General features: G+C 34.4%; 1 protein-coding gene across 5 annotated transcripts in view; it reads left to right on the top strand.

Moving 5' to 3' along the window:
* The window catches only part of DENND4A (DENN domain containing 4A), a 126,702-nt gene that overhangs the window by 25,395 nt on the left and 80,197 nt on the right, over positions 1-21,110 (top strand). For 4 of the 5 annotated variants that reach the window (XM_058541870.1, XM_058541872.1, XM_058541871.1 and 1 more), the window contains exons 2-4: positions 2,607-2,688; positions 8,978-9,310; positions 14,142-14,391. In XM_058541870.1, coding sequence (XP_058397853.1) covers positions 9,000-9,310; positions 14,142-14,391 — 561 coding nt within the window. In that variant the 5' untranslated portion in view covers positions 2,607-2,688; positions 8,978-8,999. Of the gene's footprint in view, positions 1-2,606; positions 2,689-8,214; positions 8,313-8,977; positions 9,311-14,141; positions 14,392-21,110 lie in introns of all 5 variants that reach the window. The other variant, XM_058541869.1, reaches the window with a different exon arrangement.

The raw sequence follows: 21,110 nt of genomic DNA, 5'->3' as shown, positions 1-21,110 counted from the left end.
TAGGGGCTGGCCCTGTGACATAGTGATTAAGTTTGGTGTGCTCTGCTTCGGTGGCCCGGGTTCAGTTCCTGGGCACAGACCTACACCACTCATCAGCAGCCATGCTGTGGCGGCGACCCACATACAAAATAGAGGAAGATTGGCATAAATGTTTGCTCACAGCCAGTCTTCCTCAAGCAAAAAGAGGAAGATTGACAATAGACATAGCTCAGGGCAAATCTTCCTCAGCAAAAAAAAAAAAAGCATAGAACTAAATACACGCACACATAAAAGCAATACAAGTAAAACTGGTGAAATCACAATAAAATAGGTGAATTCCATCAATGTAAATATCCCAAATGTGATATTGCACTGTAGTTTTGCAAGGTGTTACCATTGGGAGAAACTGGGTAAAAGGTGTATCAGATCTCTGTTATTTCTTTCAACTGAATGTGAATCTACAGTTATCTCAAAATAAAAGGTTCAATTAAAAATAATAGCAATTTAAAGGAGTCTGTGCTGAAAGATAATTTAATGTATGTAGCTGCAGGAAGCACTCTGACATCACTTTGTGGGCATGACTTTCCGTTTACATCAAAGGATGCTCTACTAAATAGATTTTACTCATTTTCTATTCTAAGTTTTCTTATGCATGTATGGAAATTGAAGCAGTAGCTGTGCTGTGTTGTCTCCATTAGCAAAAAAAGAACTTTGCAAATGTTAAGTGTTAAGTTTTTTATCAGTCTCATCTTCCGAGTAATAGAAAATCAGTTAATTCTAATAATGGGTCAATTTTTTCATACAATTCATGGAATCAAAGTAAAGGTTTTGGAAGTTCATTCTGTCAGAGATGAAATATTGGATATTGTGAATGCGCCTATAAATTAATCTAAAATTTTCAACATTGAAGAAAGCGCTATTTATTTATTGAGTAGTAAACAAATATTAAGTTTAGTGGAGGGCCGGCCCCGTGGCTTAGCGGTTAAGTGCGTGCGCTCTGCTACTGGTGGCCCGGGTTCGGATCCCGGGCGAGCACTGACGCACCGCTTCTCTGGCCATGCTGAGGCCACGTCCCACATACAGCAACTAGAAGGATGTGCAGCTATGACATACAACTATCTACTGGGGCTTTGGGGGAAAAAAAAAAAAAAAAAAAAAAAAAGTTTAGTGGCGCATAGAGTCATGGTCAAAACAATGTTCTTACTATATTAAGAAACTCTATGTAGCAGAAAATGTTATTTGGAATTGGGTATAGCACATTCATAATTAATAATTGCATCTAAACAAGCCTGATATTCTACCAATAAAATGGAGCTGTAATTTTCAAAACTTACAAGTGTTTTTATATACGTAGAGTATTTCAACTAGAAAGTGTTTGTGATAATCTGAGGTTGAATTTTAAAAATGTTTCAGCAGGTCAGTATTTACATTGTCTCTTTGCTACCCGTCAGCAATAAGATTTTAAGAATATTTGAAAAATATATATACCACGTCGTATTTACTGACTGAAATTTTTCAATGAGTCGAGGTGGAATTTTTAAAACACATATATCCATCCTGACCATTTTTAGCAGTCCAAAATGTAACAGGATTGTAGTTATGTTATTTCTCCATTCCATTTCAAGACACTCTATCAAATCTTGACTCAAATAATTTGGCCCTTTCCCGCCTTCTCTCCCACTTCCCACAGACACCCACATATCAAGGACTAACAAAATTAGGTAAATCTGGTATCTGTGGCTGCTGCTATTTCCCTGTCATTAGTAGATATTCCATATTGGTTAAAGCTGTGGTTTCTTCCTCTTGATGTTCTTGTGATTACTGCATTTCAACTTGCTTTCCTGCAAAAGCTTTTGACTCTTACTAAAACTCTTGTGTGTGTGTCTCCAGCATTATAAAGCTAAAATTACAATAAAGCCAGTTGGACTGGCTAAGGTCTAAGACTATGTCAGTGGCCTCCTCTTTCCAATTTGGGATTTAAAATTACTCATAACTACAACTTACTAAATTACTCAATTTTAGGAAAGTATAATAATGGCATATTGAAGCCCATAATATAACATTGCTTGTTATCTTGGTCAGAAGACCTGGATTCCTTGATGAGATCCCGGTCATATTTTGTTAAGGATTTGATATAACTGATTCTGTTTAAATAGTATTTAAAAAATTTGTAATACAGGGAAAAAACTTTCAGGTATTGACTTCTTTGAAATATGTTATGTACATGGATGTTACTTGAGTCTATATTTAAATTGTCTTAAATGTATGTATTTTTCTCTAGGAATGAGATACTATACATGATGCCCCAGAAATAGGCATGTTTTTCTTTCTCAGACTCCTTGCTTCCGCACACATTTACTCTTTTGTACCCTCACTTATTCTTTTGTTTCTTTCTCCGCCTTTTTTTTTTTTTTTAAGTGTGTATCTGTTCTTGACTGAAATGTGTTTTCTGAAAGAGCTGGTGTTTGAAAATTACTTATTGGCCCTTAACCATATGAAAACAACATATGCAATTGTATTTTTAAAAATTATCATTGTTAACAGAACTTTAAGTATCCACAGGCATCTAAGGGGGAAATACTTGATTGGAATTAATTTAAGCCCACTTCTTATTCTTTTCAATACAGTATTATATCTCAAACTCTGAGGCTTGCAGAATTCACAAATTGAGATCTGGCAACATTTTCAAAGAGAGACCTTCAGTAATGTGTAAGTAGTTTTTGTTTTTCATTTTGATTTGTTTCTATTAGCTGTTTTCTGATTTTTTTTTTTTATTATTTTTTTTTGCGGTCACATTGGTTTATAACATTGTATAAATTTCAGGTGTACATCATTATACTTCTATTTCTGCATAGGTTGCATCATGTTCACCACCCAAATACTAATTACAATCCATCACCACACACATGTGCCTAATCATCCCTTTCACCCTCCTCCCCGACCTTCCCCTCTGGTAACCACCAGTCCAATCTCTGTCTCTATGTGTTTGTGTTTTCTGTATTAAACATAGTGAAATGTTAATTTACCAGATCTCTTAACAAGAATTTGGCATATATTCACCACATAATGATTATGAGTAGCAAGTGACACAAAATAACTTATTGAAAGAAGATGTCTTAAGATGTGCCCTGGGTCAGTATTAATTCAACACCATTTATTAGAGGCAGCATCGTCATATGTAAAGAATACTGGATTAAGGGACTAGAGTTCTTGCCCAGGCTCTGCCACTAACTAGCTAGGTATCCGTAGGTAAGCCACCTTCTATGCTTCAGTTTCTTTGGCTGTAAAATGAGATATTAGGCTATGACTAATAGTTATATCTCTGCCCTCTAAATGTCTATTATTCCTATCTTAACTTTTGTTTTAATAAATCAGAGTTGATAATCTTTCAAAAGGGAGCTGTAAAATTACGCAGTTATGTTTTGATTTTTCTTGTTGGATTTTGCTTGAGAATACGTATTCAGAGGGAAGATGGTTCCAAAGCAGAGTAGGAGACAAGTAACTCTGTCTTGCTCAAGAAATTAACCCCACATGATCAATCAGTTTGGGTTAATAAACCCAAACTTAACTTTTAAAAAGTCAAGGTTGTTTTGGGTGGGTTAAACCTTTTTAAAAGAAAGTCAACCTACTGTTAAATATGATATACAAATAAGATTTCTTTCCTTTCAAAATCTTCGTAGAATGCTGATGCTAAAAGAGCGCCGGTTTTCAAAGAGGTAGGAGAAACGGACAGTAAAGTTGGGATCACTTCTTTGCATGGGGCTTTTGGGGAGAGATTGGTAGGGAAACTTTGGACAGGGTGAAGGCAAGCACTTGGAATCTGGAAGGGTGATAGGATAAAAGATGGCTAGAGGTGGAATAAAAATATAGAAAGAGATGTAGAAAAATAGAACTAAACAAGAAACTCCTTGAAGACAGAGGCTATTACTTTCATCAATTGAGGTTCAGAAAATTGATTCTGAATTATATTAAAAAGACATTATGTTTGGTATAATATGATTTGAGGAAGGTTATAAGGTGAACTATTCATTCATTTAACAAGTATTTTTTAAGTATCTACCTACCATACTTTGGGTACTAGCTGGGAATGCAAAACTGGAGTTCTGGTTATAGTGTATATTTCTATTTGATGGAATATTATATAGTCATTTAGTATAATTATGAAGATTATAGCAGTTTAGAAAAATGTGTATTAAATAAATAAAAATGCAGATATTTATATTCTATATTATACTGTGCATGAGAATTAGAAGACTGTTTTCTGTTCTCAAAACTAGAAAACATTGTCAAATATAAACCGGATTTACTGTTGTGAATGGGATTGTTGAATTTCTTTTTCTTTCTGCTACTTTGTACAATTTATAAAGTTTAAATGAAAATTCATATAAATTTAAATTCTTTTGAAAAATATGATAAACATATATTGACTAGAAAGAGGAAATAGTGTATCATCAAAGAAAAAAGAGTAAAACTATTTGAAGGATAGTAGATAGATTACCTTGGTTGGAAGAAAAATGAGAGATGAAGTTTGCAAAGATGGGAATGAGGATCTCTAGTTTAGTTTTGATAACGTAAGAAAAGATGAGCTAGATTAGGTTCTTAACTGTGACATTAGGTTAAAAAAAAAAGAAAATTTCTTCTAGCTTATTTATTTAAGTGAACTGGAATGAGGGGCAGTTGAACTGATCCATTGTGTTGTTGACCATTTTCCTATATGTCTTGAGTTTGTGACTATTTATCACGCCCTATCCGAAAGACTTTTGCTCCTTTTACCACTTCAGTAATAGTTTACAATTTTGTAAAACTTTTATGTTCAGATTTTTTGTTTTTCATTTATCTTTAAAATGTTAGCTCTGATTTCCGCTCTTGCCTTTTCTTGTCCCTAGAATTAGCCTAGGTAGCAAATGCTTATTAACTACTTTGACCTAATGAAGTGATAGAGGAAGTAAAAAAGATTCTGAATTGATTGGGCAGAGATTGAAAGGGAGAAAAACAGTCTCCATTAGTTGCTGAATTGGGTAAGAGCTTTCTTGTAATGATTTCTCAATTTAGTTCTCATGAACCTTTTAGGAATAGAGAACATGTTCTTCTTGTTTTCTGTTCTCAAAGAAAATAGGTGTCATTTGAAGTGAAATACTAGCTAAGCAGGTATCTGAAATTTTAAGAAGATGCCTATAAACATTTTATGAGCTAACTCCTTAAGTTATCCATATCATGTTGAACAAACAAGAATTAAAAAACAGTAATTGGTTAATGATGTAGTATTCTTGTTACTTCAGCTTGAGTAAAGTTATTTCAGGGTTTTATATTATGTGATATATATGTGATTATTTAGAGAACTACTGGATCAAATGCTTGTGTTGTGTGGTCCCCAGTTTCCAAAAATGAATTTAAAGAAATTTACCTTGCCCAAAAAAGAAAAGAAATTTACCTTCTAATTTTTTTAGAGGTTTTTGCTCAGATGTACTACACTAAAAGTCCAAGTTTTATGTGTGACTAGGACTGCTTTTCTCAAATGCTATTTCCAAGTAAATTTTTTTTTTGGTGAGGAAGATTAGCCCTGAGCTAACATCTGTGCCCATTCTCCTCTATTTTGTATGTAGGACGCCGTCACAGCATGGCTTGATGAATGGTGTGTAGGTCCGAGCCCAGGATCCGAACCTGCAAACTCTGGGCCGCCGAAGCAGAGCGTGCAAACTTAAGCACTTCACCACTGGGCCAGCCCCCCAAGTAATTTTTGGTGGCTCTTGCCAACACAAGGCATTTTGTCTTAATATACATTTAGTATTTTCCATGAGGATTGTAAATTTTATGTGCCAGTGGAAGTCTCTTGGTTTAATGGAATTATTAAGAAATATTATTAATTATTCATTTCTATATTAAAGATTTTCATATTTTCTTTGCCTTGAATTTTTAACAGTGTCTTCCCCCAGCTTCTAAACCTCAAACTTACTTTAAAAATAGTTAATTTAAATTAAAAAGCAGAGTGCATTTTTAGTATTATAGACTCTTCCTGAGTGAATTAAAGGGCATTTAGATGTTTCAGGAAGTCACCTGGAATGTTGCCAGCTGTGTTCTTGGCATTGTATACTTTGTCAACTGTGCCTTAAAATATTTTGCCTACCTTCTTAATCACTCCCCTCCCCCAAAGAATAAATGGAAAACAACAATAACAACAACAAGGCAAGAGAACTGGAGTGATGTATAATTTACTTTTCTGTCAATAAATGTAAGAGTATGTTGTCACCACTTTAAAATTGATTGTTCTTTTCTTATATATACTGATGAAGAACAATAACTTGTTCTCTTTTTAGTAGTTATTTACTGTATTCAATTGTGAATGAGATCAAATTATTAATATTTGTGAACCAGGAAAATCGAACAAAAACGAATTTTTCATACAAATTTCTCCCAAATATCTACTTATTAGTATAGTAGCTGTTTATTTTTAATGGCTAAGATAGTAGCTTTCAAAAGAACTTATTAAAAATATATGTTTTCATGAAGGAATTGTTTCCATTCTCTTTCTCTTCTTTCTGCATAGCAAGACATAAAACTGTATTTATGGTATGCAATAGTGACTATATGCTGTAGTTTAAATAACATGAAGTTAGAGTCTAGGAAAAAGGAGAATATTTAAATCTCTTCACTGTGATGAAAGGAAAGTGCTCTACCAAGATAATTTTGAAGACTTGTGTCTATCAAGAGCTTATAATTTAAAATTCATGTACACGTAAAAGCACATAGACAGTTAATAGAGGCTGGTTATGTAACTTTTGACCCAGTAGTTCTACTTCAATAAATTTATCCTGAAGAACTAATAAGAGTTGTAGCCAGAAGTTTATGTTCAAGGTTATTCATCATAGCATTTAAAAAATATTAGCAAAATAAGTAGAAGTAATAAATGATCAACATTAAGGAAATAGATCAATAATGGTGTGTCCATAAAATAAAATGCTATGCAGGCAGTAAAAAATTATTTTCAAAGACTATTTAATGTAGTGAAGAAAAAGGTTATATCAATACAAAAGTGCTTAAAAAAGGGCCTTTTTCCCCCTACTCTTTAAAAATGAATAGTCAACTGGATAAAACTGCTTGTTTTTTTGTGGAGCACCTGTTAATATGCAGTCAGCTGAGAGTGACTGTTCAACATTTAACAGAGTCTTCTCTGACGGACAGGTTAGTGCTTTCTCTTTACTGTCAGTCTAGGAGGCATTTCTGAAAAGTTTAAGCCCTTTATTTTGTGCAGAAATCTTGTGTGTAAGGAAATTGCTATATAGGAGTCATGTATATCTAAATAAAACAAGTAGGAATATATGATTCTTCTTTAGGCTTGTTTTGTAAGCAAAAAGAGGGAATATTTACAGACTATATTTGAGCAATGGATACAGATTCCAAAAAATGTGGCATGAATTCTGAAAACTTGACATTAGTGATATAGAAAATCAAATGAGTTTTGGGATTATGATGAAAATGGTGATAATTATATTATAAACAAGTATACTACATAAGAATTTCTTTGCCCTCAGGTATTTTATAGTCTATAAAGGAAGGCTGTTTACTTTAAACTAGCATTTTCTGAAGCATATTCTGAGGGGTTTTTCTAGTTTTTAAGTGGGAAAATAGGGTTCGTTATTCAAATAGACTTGGGAAATCCTGAGTTAAGCAAAGTTAGGTACCTTTATCAAAGGACTGCTGAAGCTTTAATATTTTTATATATTGTAAATACAGAAGAGGCATGTAGTATATATACCTAATTTATTTGTCTGTGGAATCCTTTCTTTGCATTTATTGGAATTAAGTCTAACATGAGACACGTTGGGAAATTTCTGTTTTAGATTTAGATTAAACTTTTTTCCTATAATGGTTATATAAGTAATGACGTAACTGTGGTGGAGTATTCTCCTGGTTAAACAAGCAAATAAGGTTTAAGTGATACTAGACAACTGAAGGAGATTTTGCTATTAAAATGTTTGCAAATGCATGATGGATTCTACTTTGTGTATTTTTTCTTTGAATTTGTTATAAGCATGCATTACTATTATAATCTCTGCCCTACTTTTATTATTTGAAGTTCTTCTGTTTGTTGTATCTGCTGAGACTCATTCAGGGTGGATTTTTCTTTCTGTGTTTTTGTAGTTTTGGAATAAGAGGTCATCTTCGGCTGGGCTTTATCTGTGGAAAACCTGGGTTGAGGGTGTACCCTCTAGCACTGTTTTGCATTTGCTTCCCCAGGGATATCACTAGCCTGGGAACACTTTTATTGTTAATATCTCAATTTGGAGCTTCATGTGACCATGCAGATGGCTTAAGTTCAAACCTCAAATCCAAGTGTGAGTAGGCCTATTGTTATGAATTCTCAGAGACTTTTTCCCCCCAATGCAGGGCCCAGATTGAGGCAAACTTTATTTTCTCCCTGTACTAGTGGATGGGTTTTTAGAATCTACTCTTTAACTGATGATGTAGTCCTTTGAGGCTCTTGGCTTTCTACAGGTGTCTCAGTTCCAATTCCCTATCTTATATGGTCCCAAGGTCTTGTCTCCTGTGTCTGTCATGTCTTTTAAAACACAAAACCATTGATTACTGAGGAGATAACAAACTTCCCCCACCAGTATCAGCTTATACACTGCATTTTGGCCTTTGGTCTCCTCAATGTTTTTGGGCCCTGAGAATTTCCCTTACATTCCTACAAGTTAATCTGTGCATTTAAAAGGGTGTGTTTTGTTGTTGTTGCTGTTGTCTATTAGACAATCTAGGCTTCCTTATTGCCAAAAATGGAAATTCATGCATTACTTTTATAATCAGAAAATAATGCTGAATATATTCCCATTTTTTTAAAAGGCATACTTTTTATATACCAAAGTGAAATGTATAATACTAATGTGTTTTTCTGGGAGATAATGCTCTTTTTCTAGTTTTTTGTTCTTATTTGCATACAAACCTCTTATATTTATTTGGTTTATTATAGGAGAATACTAGTCTTTCACTTTCCTTTTAGATGTAACCTTCTGTAATGGAAGATGATTGAAGATAAGGGGCCTCGTGTTGCTGACTACTTTGTTGTAGCAGGATTAACTGATGTTTCAAAGCCTCTTGAAGAAGAAATTCACTTCAATGATGCCTGTCATAAAGTAGCTAAACCAAAAGAACCTATCACAGATGTTTCAGTTGTTATTAAATCTCTTGGAGAGGAAGTGCCACGGGATTATATGTGTATTGATGTTACCCCAACTGGATTGTCAGCTGATCTCAATAATGGAAGTCTTGTGGGGCCACAGATTTACCTATGCTATAGAAGAGGAAGAGATAAGCCTCCACTTACAGATCTGGGGTAAGTATTTTTTTAAAGAGTTATTGTTATTGATCCAAATAATATGTCTTGCAGATTTTGAAGTTAATGTCACTTGTTCATTAATAGAGATATGGCAGCTTTAGAAAAATAAACCTGTTTATATCCAGAAATCCTGAATTCTCTTTCTGTGTTCCTTATACCTTTTCAGTGTCCCCTTGTCCTGCAGGTTCCCAGCGCTTTCATCTTGTCTGAGTTTCTTTCTATTAAAGATAAGGGAGAGAATTTGAAAAACATTTATAGAAAAGTACCAGAAAATGAATGTATTATCCTAGTCATAAAATTTTTAATTATTCTTAATGTACGAGAAAAAGATGGCTTTTAAGTATCAGTTATAATGATCATTATAGATGAATGCTTAAGTCTGTATGCATCTTAGGGTAAATAAGTGCTTTACTTAGGGTGCTATATTGAACTTGGGGCTCCTTTTTTATATAGCAGCTTTATTATGATATAATTCACATACTGTAAGATTCACCCATTTAAGTGTACAATTCAGAAGTTTTTAGTATATTTATAGAGTTGTGCAATCATCACACAATAAATTTTAGAACATTTTTATCATGTCAAAAAGAAACTCTGTACTCACTATAGTCACTATCCAATTTTCCCTAACCCCCTCAGCTCTAGGCAATCACCAGTCTGCTTTCTGTCTCTTTGGATGTGCCTATTCTAGACATTTTATGTAGATGGAATCATACTATATATATTTTTTTTGTGACTGGCTTCTCTCATTTAGCATCATGTTTTCAAGGTTTATTCATGTTGCAGTATTTGTTAGTACTTTATTCCTTTACATGGCTGAATAATATTCCATCCTATGGATATACCGCAATTTGTTTATTTGTTCATCAGTTGATGGACGTGTGGGTTGTTTCCACTTTTTGGCCATTATGAATAATGCTGCTAGAAATAATCGTGTATAAGTTTTTGTATGGACATATGTTTTCATTTCTCTTGTTTATATACTTAGGAATGGAGTTGTTGGGTCATATGGTAACTCTGTGTTTAACCTTTTGAGGAACTGCCAGACTGTTTTCCAAAGCACTGTACCACTTTGCATTCCCACTGGCAGTGTATGAAGGTTCCAGTTTCTCCACATTCTAGCCAACGTTTTGTATTCTCATTTTGATTATAGCTGTCCTTGTGGGTGCAAAGTGGTATCTCATTGTGGTCTTGATTTGCATTCACCTCACGGCTAATGATGTTGAGCATCTTTTCATTTGCTTATTGGCCATCTGTATATCTTTGGAGAAATGTCTATTCAGAATCCTTTACCCATTTTTCAATTGTGTTGTCTTGTTATTATTGAGCTCTGAGAGTTCTTTACATATTCAAGATGCAAGTCCCTTATCAGATATATGATTTACAAATATTTTCTCCCATTCAGTGGACTGTCTTTTCACTTTCTTTATGGTATCCTTTGAAGCTGAAGTTTTTAATTTTGATGAAGTCTGACTTATCTATTTTTTTCTTTTGTTGCTTGTGTTTTGGTGTTGTATCTCAGAACGCTTTTACTAATCCAAGATCATGGAGATTTACACCTAAGTTTTTGTCTGAGAGTTTTATAATTTCAAGCTTTACATTTAGGTCTTTGATCCATTTTGAATTAATTTTTGTATATGGCTGAGGAAGGGTTCCAACCTCACTCTTATGCCTATGGATATCCAGTTGTCCTGACACCATCTGTTGAAGAGAATATTCTTTCCCCATTTTCCAAAATTAATTGGCCCTAGATGTATAGGTTTATTTCTGGACTTTCAATTCTATTCCATTTGTCTGTGTGTCTATCCTTATGCCAGTACTATACAGTTTTGATTACTGTAGCTTTGTATTAAGTTTTTATTTCAGGAATTGTGAGTCTTCCAACTTTCTTTTTTCTTTTGAAGATTGTTTTGGCTATTCTGGGTACCTTGAATTTCCATATGAATTTTAGGATCAGTTATCAATTTCTGCAAAGATTGGGGTTCTTTTTAAAAGAGGAGTGAATGTATATGTATTTTACATATATATGTAAAAGATGAATATATAAATGTAAAAGATATATGGAGCAAAAGAGGAACAAAATTTAAAAGGTAGAAAAATAAAATTCCCAGTGAAAAACTGAAAGGAAAAGGCCAAAAGAAGGCTAGGAGTAGCTCTGATAATGTCTTCAAAATAGTTGAAGAGTTTATAAGGAATGAAGATTAGCCTTTTTGTTTCCATTGCTCTGTTGCAAAAGAGGATGGGCTTAACTTACAATATTTTGGTTAAAAATAAGGAAGATATCGATATCTCTACTGATGTCACCAGAAAGGGCTGTAAGATTCTATCTCGTAATATACTAAGTCAGAAAGTGGATAGTCGTATTTACTAATGGCTATGAGGAGATAGAATGAATTGGAAGAGCTCCTGAAGTTTCTTCTACTTATAAAATTCTGTCATCTAATGTTTGATATAAAAAAGTTATATTAAAAATAAGTCTTTATTCTGTTAATTCATGAATTAATTGCAGTAATTTTAAATTGGTTTCAGAACAGCTACTATATTGCTTCATATAACTAAATGGCTTGGGAAAGTAAGCCAGTTGTTAGATCTTGTTTTGAAAAGAATAGGTAAGTTGCTCCTATAACCACTGACTATCATCAGAATTCTAGCTTGTAGATAAAATGAAGGGAATGTTGCAGATTCTTGTTAGGGTTAGGAGTTCCCTAGTTTAGAGATGAGGAATTTTCCAGGCATAGGAAAGATTCTGCAATAGGAAAGGACTTGAGCTGGAATGAATGAAGATGTTTGTGATTGTAGAGGATATGACACCATTCTTGCCTTGAAAAAGCTTACAATTTAGTTAGACAAGAAAAGTTACCTAACAATATAAAAATGGAAAATAGTAATACATGTAATATATACAACATCACAATACTAGATTAAAGAAAATAAGTATCTTGTATATCAAATGTGTTTATATTCCATATCTTTTCAGAACTGGAGGTAATAAATGGTGGTTTGTTGTTGTTCTGTGTGTATTTTTGTTTTCTTGTTTTCAATTGAGCATCCATTTGTCAGGCAGTATTTTGGAGACCTTACTTATACTGTCTTCTAATTCTCTCAAAATCCTATGAATTAGATATTTAAATTTTATAGCTGAGTAGTATAAGGCTCAGAGAGGTTAAGTAACTGCCTAAGATAATACAGCTAGTAACAAAGTGGTACGAGTATGAATTCTGATGTGTCTAACTTCTCTCCGTTACAATGCTTTTTTTTAAGATTAAAAAAATTAAACAGAAAAGCAAGATCAAAAGGAGGAGGAGTAAGCAATTAAGCTAACATTAGGATCAACATAGTTGCTAAGATTAAGCATCAAATTTACCTCTAAATTTCAAAACGAAATGTTGAAACAAAATCTTTTTTAGATTTGCTGACAGCCAGGACAAAAAGAGAAATTAAAAATTATATTAGAAAGAAATAATTTAGGGCCGGCCCCATGGCTTAGCAGTTAAATATGCACGCTCCACTGCTGGTGGCCCGGGTTCAGATCCCGGGCGCGCACTGACGCACCGCTTCTCCAGCCATGCTGAGGCCGCGTCCCACATACAGCAACTAGAAGGATGTGCAGCTATGACATACAACTATCTACTGGAGCTTTGGGGGAAAAAAATAAATAAATAAAAATTATAAAAAAAAAAGATTAAAAAAAGAAATAATTTAACCAATTTATGGCACTAAATTTTATTTGTATAATGGGATTTTATAAAAAAGAATCTGATTGATGTTAGGGACATTATGTGTTATAACAGTTTTTATAGCAAATGCAGAAACACATTTAATATAGTAGAGCTTTAAAATTTTTTTTGACTAACGATACGGACTTAGCATTAAAGTATAAATCAGTGAATTCTGTGAGGGAATAAACTAATATCATTCAAGCGTGATGTTTTCTTTGTATCCCCAAGAACTTTAGTATTTAGAAGACTTAAGAAATGGATGCCTGGCCTGCCCTTTATTAAAAGCCTATGATTTTACCACAATAAAGAAAAAGAAGAAAAAAAAGCCTATGTCTTTCACCCATACTTTTGATTAGAGATAGATTTGAGGTTATTTTCTCGTTTGAAAGTCTAAAACTATCTCATAAACCTGAGGGAAGTATTTGAGGTAAAAGTGTGCAAGCAGTGGCAGGCTCAGTGGCGTAGTGGTTAAGTTCATGCACTCCCCTTCAGCAGCCCAAGGTTCGTGGGTTCGGATCCCAGGTATGGACCTACGCACTGCTTATCAAGCCAGGCTGTGGCAGGTGTCCCACATATAAAGTAGAGGAGGATGGGCATGTATGTTAGCCCAGGGCCAATCTTCCTCAGCAAAAAGAGGAGGATTGGCAACAGATGTTAGCTCAGGGCTAATCTTCCTTACCAAAAAAAAAAAAAAAAAGAAAAGTCTGCAAGCAGGGTCTGTATTGTCTGGCAATGAGTCTTTTGTAAAATTTTAACTTTGGCCAAAATACAAAGTTGCTTTTTCTAAAGAAGATGCTTGGCGTTAGAGACATAAATAAATAAATCTATTAAATGGAGCACTAAAACAAGTGCCTTTGTACTTAATAGTTGCCATTCTGTGCTTTATGTCAACAAACACAAAGGTTAATCTGAATTTTTTTTATGTTATTTTAATTTTGGTAGGGAAAATAGTTATCCTTTCATTTTACATGGGACTGTGCAATTCAAACTTGTAATAAGATTGGAATATCGGCTACATTTAAGGATCATTTCATGATGCCTGACAGTATTACCTTTCATATTTGAGGGTGTTTTGTATTTGTATATTTATTTATTTATTTAATTTTTAGGGTTTTGTATGACTGGAAAGAAAGATTGAAACAAGGGTGTGAAATTATTCAGAGTACTCCCTATGGACGCCCTGCAAATATTAGCGGCAGTACCTCATCGCAGAGAATTTATATCACTTACAGAAGAGCCTCTGAAAACATGACTCAGAATACGTTGGCTGTCACAGACATATGTATTATTATACCCAGTAAAGGAGAAAGTCCACCACACACATTCTGCAAAGTTGACAAGAATCTCAATAACAGTATGGTAAGTGACTCTTTTGCACTGATAAAATTAGACACTGATGGAAAGAGCATAATTTAAAATAAATCTTTGTTTGGAAAACAGCATAGCACAAGTACTGAATTAAAAATACATTTTTAAAGATGTTGGATATTTTATTTTTAGGAAGGTACTTTAGTTGTACTTTCAAAAGGAGCTGTACAAAAAGCTTTCCTTTTTTATTAAAAAAATAATTTTTTCTCCCTTTCTGCAAAAGTAACGCACTAGCCAATGCTAACCCCTCCACTTGTGCACTAGATCCCATGTACTTACCCATTTGAGAACATGGCTTCAACAGTTCTCCCTACTCTGTGAACCATCAGTTTTTCTCTCTATTGGATTATTTCTTCCAGCATACAAAGCATGTTGCAATATCTCCCATCTTTATGAAACTTCTTGACCCCTATATCCCCCTTCATCTATTACCCCATTTTTTTGTTCTCTTACGATAAAACATCTCAAAAGAGTTGATTATATTGTGTCCTCTTCCTCACTTTGACTCTTTCCTATTAGGCTTTTGTCTCCATCATTCCACCAAGATTGCTCTTGTTGTTGAATCCAATGATGAGTTCTTCATCTTAATTTTTCAGTAAATTTTGACATAGATGATCACTTCTTCCTTCTTGAAACAGTGGCAGGAAGAGAAAATGTATACTATTCCTATGTATTCTCCTGCTTTTTCCTCCTCACATTCCCTTTCTGCCTTTGCTAATTCCTTTCCATCTCCCTAACCTCTCTATACAATGGAGTGCCCCAAGGTTTAGTCCTCAGACCGTTTGTCTTTATCATCTAAACTCACTCCCTTGGTGATCTAATCATTTAAATACAGGCTATGTGTGGATGACTTTGAAATTTATGTGTGTAGCCTGTATCTCTCTAATTCACATCACTTCTTGGATATCTTATTAAATAGATGATCTCAAATTTAACATGTCCAAAACTGAACTCCTGGTGTGCCTCTCCAAACCTGCTTATCCCCATAGTCTTCCGCATCTACTAAGTGAAAATTCCACTCTTCTAGTTACTCAGACCACATATCTTGAACTTGACCATTTCTCCACCTCTCCATTGCCACAACTCTTGTCCAAGCCATAATCATCTCTTAACAGGATTATTGCAGTAGTCTCCTAGTTCAGGAATCAGGCAAACTTTTGTCTAAAGAGCTAAATAATAAGTTAAGTTTTGCGGGTCATATATAGTCTGTCGCATATTCATCTTTTTTTTTTTAAACAACCCTTTAAAAGCGTAAAAACCACCCTTAGCTCAGGTGTACAAAAACAGGCGTCAGGTCAAATGCAGGCCATAGTTTCCCAGACCCCTGATCTAACTGATCACTGCTTCCTACAACCTATTCTTCTCATAGCAGCAAGAGTAATCTTTGTAAAACATAAATTAGATCATATCGTTCCTCTGCTTACAACCTTTAATGGCTTCCTGTCTCACACTTAGTGAAAGCAGAAGTCCTTCCAGTGGCCTTAAGGCTATGCATGATCTGTAACTGTCTTTCTCTTTGTTCTTTTATTGCTGTTTTAAATTTTAAAAACAAATGTGTACTCAAAAAAAAAGTTGAGAAGGGGAGCAAATTGTAGATCTATGAAGTAAAAAGTGAAAGTTCTTGTTTTTAATTCCATCTTTTATAATCCTTTGCCAGGATTAACAATTAGCAATTTGGCTTGTGTCATTACTGACCTTTTTGTGTGCACATGTGTGGAGTATATACAGTATGGGTAAATTCATCCTTTATTTTTCAAAAATTGGAAATTTCTATATATTCTAATATAAGCTTTTTTTTACTATCCATCTTTATCAGTTAATATAACTCTCTGCTTAATTCTTTTCTTTTTTGGGATGAAGATTAGCCCTGAGCTAACATCTGTTGCCAGTCCTCCTCTTTTTGCTGAGGAAGACTGGCCCTGGGCTAACGTCTGTGCCCATCTTCCTCTACTTTATATGGGATGCCGCCACAGCATGGCTTAACAAGCGGTGCATCGGTCCATGCCCAAGATCCCAACTCTGCCAACCCCAGGCCACCAAAGCACAGCGCGCACACTTAACCGCTACGCCAGAACAGGCCGGCCCCTCTGCTTAATTCTTTTAATGATTGTATAGTATTCCAGAAAATACAAATGAATGATGAATACAAGTTATTTACAATTTTTCTCCATTACTAATAATGCTGCTTTGATCAATCCTGTGCCTTTTTTCTTTGTATATTTATTGGAGTGTCTTTGGAAGAATAAATAATCGTAAGTGGAATTGATGGGTCCATGGGTATGCTGTGCATTTTGAAAAGTCTCGACAGATTGCTTTGAAAAGGTTGTAGCAGTTTATACTCCCAGCAGCTATACTGTATAAGAATGCACTTTCCCAGGTCACACCCCTCACCAGCACTGGTTGTTATCAATCCCTTTTTAATTGTTGACTATCTAATAAGCAAGAAATCGTTCTAATTTTAATTTGCATTTCTTTGATTATTGTGGAGGTTGAACGTCTTTTAATATATAACAGCTTTGAATGGCTGAATATTACTGCATTAAGTGGATGTGCCACAATTTATTTATTCTATCTTCTATTGTAAGACATTTAGATTCTCAAATGTCAAAGCTGTTATGAACATAGTTACAACTAAATCTTCCGTAAAATAAGTTACATTTATTGAGCTCCTATGTGCTATACACTATTCTAAGTATTTCATATCCATTAACTCAGTTAATCCTCACAACTACACTGTGTGGTATTTTTTCCCCCATTTTACAGAGAAGGAAATTTGAGACTTAGAAAGGTTGTTACTTGGCCAAAGGTATACCTTCAATCAGCAGTCGAACCAAGTTTCAAACCCAGACTATAGAACTCCAGAACCAAACTCCTAAATACTGTACTTCATTGATTAATTATTTCCTTTTGATAAGTCCTGAAATTTCTGGATCAAAGCATATATTTACTTTTAAGATTTTTATCCAGAAAAGTTTAACCAATTTATATTCCTGCCAACAAGGTATGAAAGCGTTGATTTTTTTAATAACTTTGTCAACAATTGGGTTTTTATTTTTTTATTTATTTATATTTTTTGTGAGGAAGATCAGCCCTGAGCTAACATCCATGCCAATCCTCCTCTTTTTGCTGAGGAAGACTGGCCCTTGGGCTGACATCTGTGCCCATCTTCCTCCACTTTATATGGGACGCCGCTACAGCATGGCCTGACAAGCGGTGCATCGGTGTTCGCGTGGGATCCGAACCCCGGGCCGCCAACAGCAGAGCACACGCAGTTAACCGCTGGCCCCCGGGGCTAGCCCCAACAATTGGGTTTTTAATCACAAATTTTCAAATTTAATTTCTTAATGATCCCAGAGCAAATATGTACATTGTCTTGTTATAACTATGTAAATTAACACTTTGCTAAAATCTAAAAGTTTATACACAGCTAATCATTTGTTAAGTTTTCATAGGAAGTTGATTTTTATTTATTTTATTTATTTTTTTGTATGTGAGGAAGATTAGCCCTGAGCTAACACCCATGCCAGTCCTCTTCTTTTTGCTGAGGAAGATTGGCCTTGGGCTAACATCCGTGCTCATCTTCCTCCACTTTACATGGGATGCCGCCACAGCATGGCCTGACAAACGGTGCGTCAGTGCGCGCCCAGGCTCGAACCTGGACCGCCAGCAGCGGAGCATGTGCAATTAACCACTGCACCACGGAGCCGGCCCCAGAAGTTGATTTTTAAAACTATTATTTATCCTCTCTTCTCCTAAGCCAGCAACATGAGAAACACTGAAGGTTTAGATAAAGCTAGAAGAGGAAGAACTGGAGTGTATTGATGTGTGGCTGGATACGGTGCACATTTTGGGACATTGAAAATGTTTTTAACCCCCTCAGTAAGACAGTAAAATAGATCTGTATTGTGTAGTGGTTAAGATCAGTATAATCTGGTAGTTCAGAGCACAGACTCTGGAGCCAGAGTATCTGGATATGAATCCTATCTCTGACACTTACTGACTGTGTGACCTTGGGCAAGTAACTTAACCTCTCTGTGCCTCAGTTTCATGATTGTAAAATGAGGATGATAATAGTGTCTACCTTATAAGCTATTGAGATGATTAAATGAATTTAGAACCATGTCTCAGCACATATAAGAAAGCACTCTATATGTGTTAGCTTATTATCAATAAGCATCTTTCAATTCCAAATTTTCTTTAAGAAAAATCTGCAATTTTAAGGTAGTAGCAGTATTTGTTTAAAATGTTTAAATAGGTAATTCAAAAAATGAGTATTGACAGTATCTAAATTGTATCCTAAAAGAATTACCTGCAGCTATGTGACCTCTAATTAGATAACCATTTTTTGTCAACAGCCATACATATAAAACAAAATGTCCTATTCTTTCATGTCATCCTTGTGTATTACTTTGATTTGCTGATGACGTGGCAGTTGGAGAGATTATGGTGGAGGAAGAAGATCATAGTAACAGATAGAATTTTACAGGCCTCATGAAGTACTTATAGTGATGGCAAGAAGGGTTTTTGAAATTTTCCATGATATGATGTCCAGCTTAACATCATTTCAGATTTGGTTTGGTATTTTAACCAGACTGTACAGGCTCACAGATACTTGCTGTTTTCCCATTGGTGAATTTTCCATTTATTTGGTGGATGTGTTGGTTTTGGATTCAAAGCAAATTAACAATATCATTAAAACCATTTCTAGGTCTTACTAGTTAATCAAGGTGTTCAAGGTGGACTTACTGCGTTGAAACTAAAACCAGAGATCCGAGTTTCTGTTTTTGCTTATCCTGAAACATTGGTCCCAGATTGTCAGAGAGCATTTATTCTCTACTAAAAGAATAAAGAAGCAGTGTAACATAGTGTGAACAGAATGGACTCCAGCTAAACTGCTGAATTTGAATTTCAGATGTGTCTTGGACAAGTTCCTTGACTCTTTGTGCCTCAGTTTCCTCATTCATGAAATAGAGATAAAGTAGTACTTTATTTCACAGGCTTTTTGTGAAGATTAAATGAGTTAATATGTGTAAAGAACTTAGGATAGTGCCTGGCACATAGTAAGTGCTATGTAGATTATTAATTATTCCTTTGGTTAACTCTGCTTAATCAGTCCCTTTAATGTATATTTAACATCTGGGAAAGAGCTTTTCTGAGCTTTTTTTTTTTTTTTCCAGTTTTATTGAAATATAATTGACATACAACAAAGAAGAGCTTTTTTAATTTTATTTTTGCCCAGTGTTTAAGCTCCTCTTAAGTTCTTTTAGAAACATTACAAGAAGAAAAACCTCTAAAATGTTTATTTTCTTATTCTTAAATCTAGTGTCAGTCCTGAATATAGAGAAACTTCCCTGATCTTAGCAGTAGATGTCTTTTTTAAGCAATAGATTGTGGTTTATATCTATTAATAATCTTTGTTTCCGTTGGCTATAAGGTAGTAAAAGCAAATTCAGATCTTTGGAGTAAATGTACAGTGACTTCTCTTTCAGAAAAGCTAATATAGACATGCAATGTAGGAAACTTATTTTCCTATCTGTCTAATGTATATATAAAGAATCCGAAAGTGATTGGGATTGAATTATTGATGTGTTGATAATACCCAACAGTATAGCTATATAGCTTACTCTTGTTTTGGAATACTAGGTAGCTTGAATGAAAGCCATCTACTAGGTTTCTAAACCAGGAAAAAACCAAAAAATTAATCTAATGGACTTGAGAAAATGTGTGTTGAATCTTTCCTTGTGTTCCTATATGATTTTTGTACCAGGCTTACCTCAAAAAAAATCTCCCCTTCCCAGTCTGCACCCCCCAGCTAATGGAAAGAGTTTTCAAGAATTATTAGTTTTTAAACTTTGAACGTAAGCCTTAAGTGATTTGGACTTTGGTTTAGAATAGAATCATAATATTTTAGAGCTGAAAGAGAACTTAGAAGTGGTCATATGGTCCAAAAATGCAAATATTTGTAGTTAAGGATACTTAGTCAAGTGCTTTGATTCACACAGCTAATTCTTGCCAAATGTGGGACTATCTTCTCAGGTTTTGACTCATTGAGAGTATTTTTTTAATATTCTATCTAAATGGCTCTTGTTTTACAACCTTTCAAGAATGTCAGTATTTGATTTAGCAGGTTTATTTAGAAAAGTAGTTATTAACAAAGCAAGTAATTAAATCATGTGCCTAATTCCTGGAAAAAAATGCATCTGAAAATATCTTTTTCCCATGGTAAAGCACCATTTGGATATTTTATAGGTTAAACATTTACAGTATTTTTAGAACAATGGCTTCTCCTACTTTCTTTTTTGCTGAACCTTGTATGTGAAAAAATTTAGAAAACCCTCTTGTAGTTTTGATATCCATGGTTCTTTTCCTCCAGAGCCCCGTAACTTTTACTGTATCTCAAAGTCACTGTTTTTCATTTTAGAATATTCCTTTTAGTTTCTGCCATATGCAAATGGTCATATAGTTCCCTTTTTATCATCACAAAGGTTATCATTAAAGATTTTTTATCTTTACCAATTTGGCTTATTGGGAACAGGAGTTGAGACTTTTCAATAGAGGGCCCTTTTTTTAATAAGTTTTTTACCCACCTGATAAACTAAAGGTCCAATTTGCGTACATTCATAATATCCACTTGACTTTTATACATTCATTCTTTTGATGCAAAAAATATTAAAACATTTATAAAAACAAAATCCCAACACAGCCGTGAG

Source organism: Diceros bicornis, chromosome 5, assembly GCF_020826845.1.
Source record: "Diceros bicornis minor isolate mBicDic1 chromosome 5, mDicBic1.mat.cur, whole genome shotgun sequence".
Classification (NCBI taxonomy): Eukaryota; Metazoa; Chordata; class Mammalia; order Perissodactyla; family Rhinocerotidae; genus Diceros; species Diceros bicornis.
This window is presented reverse-complemented; position numbering and strand designations above follow the sequence as displayed.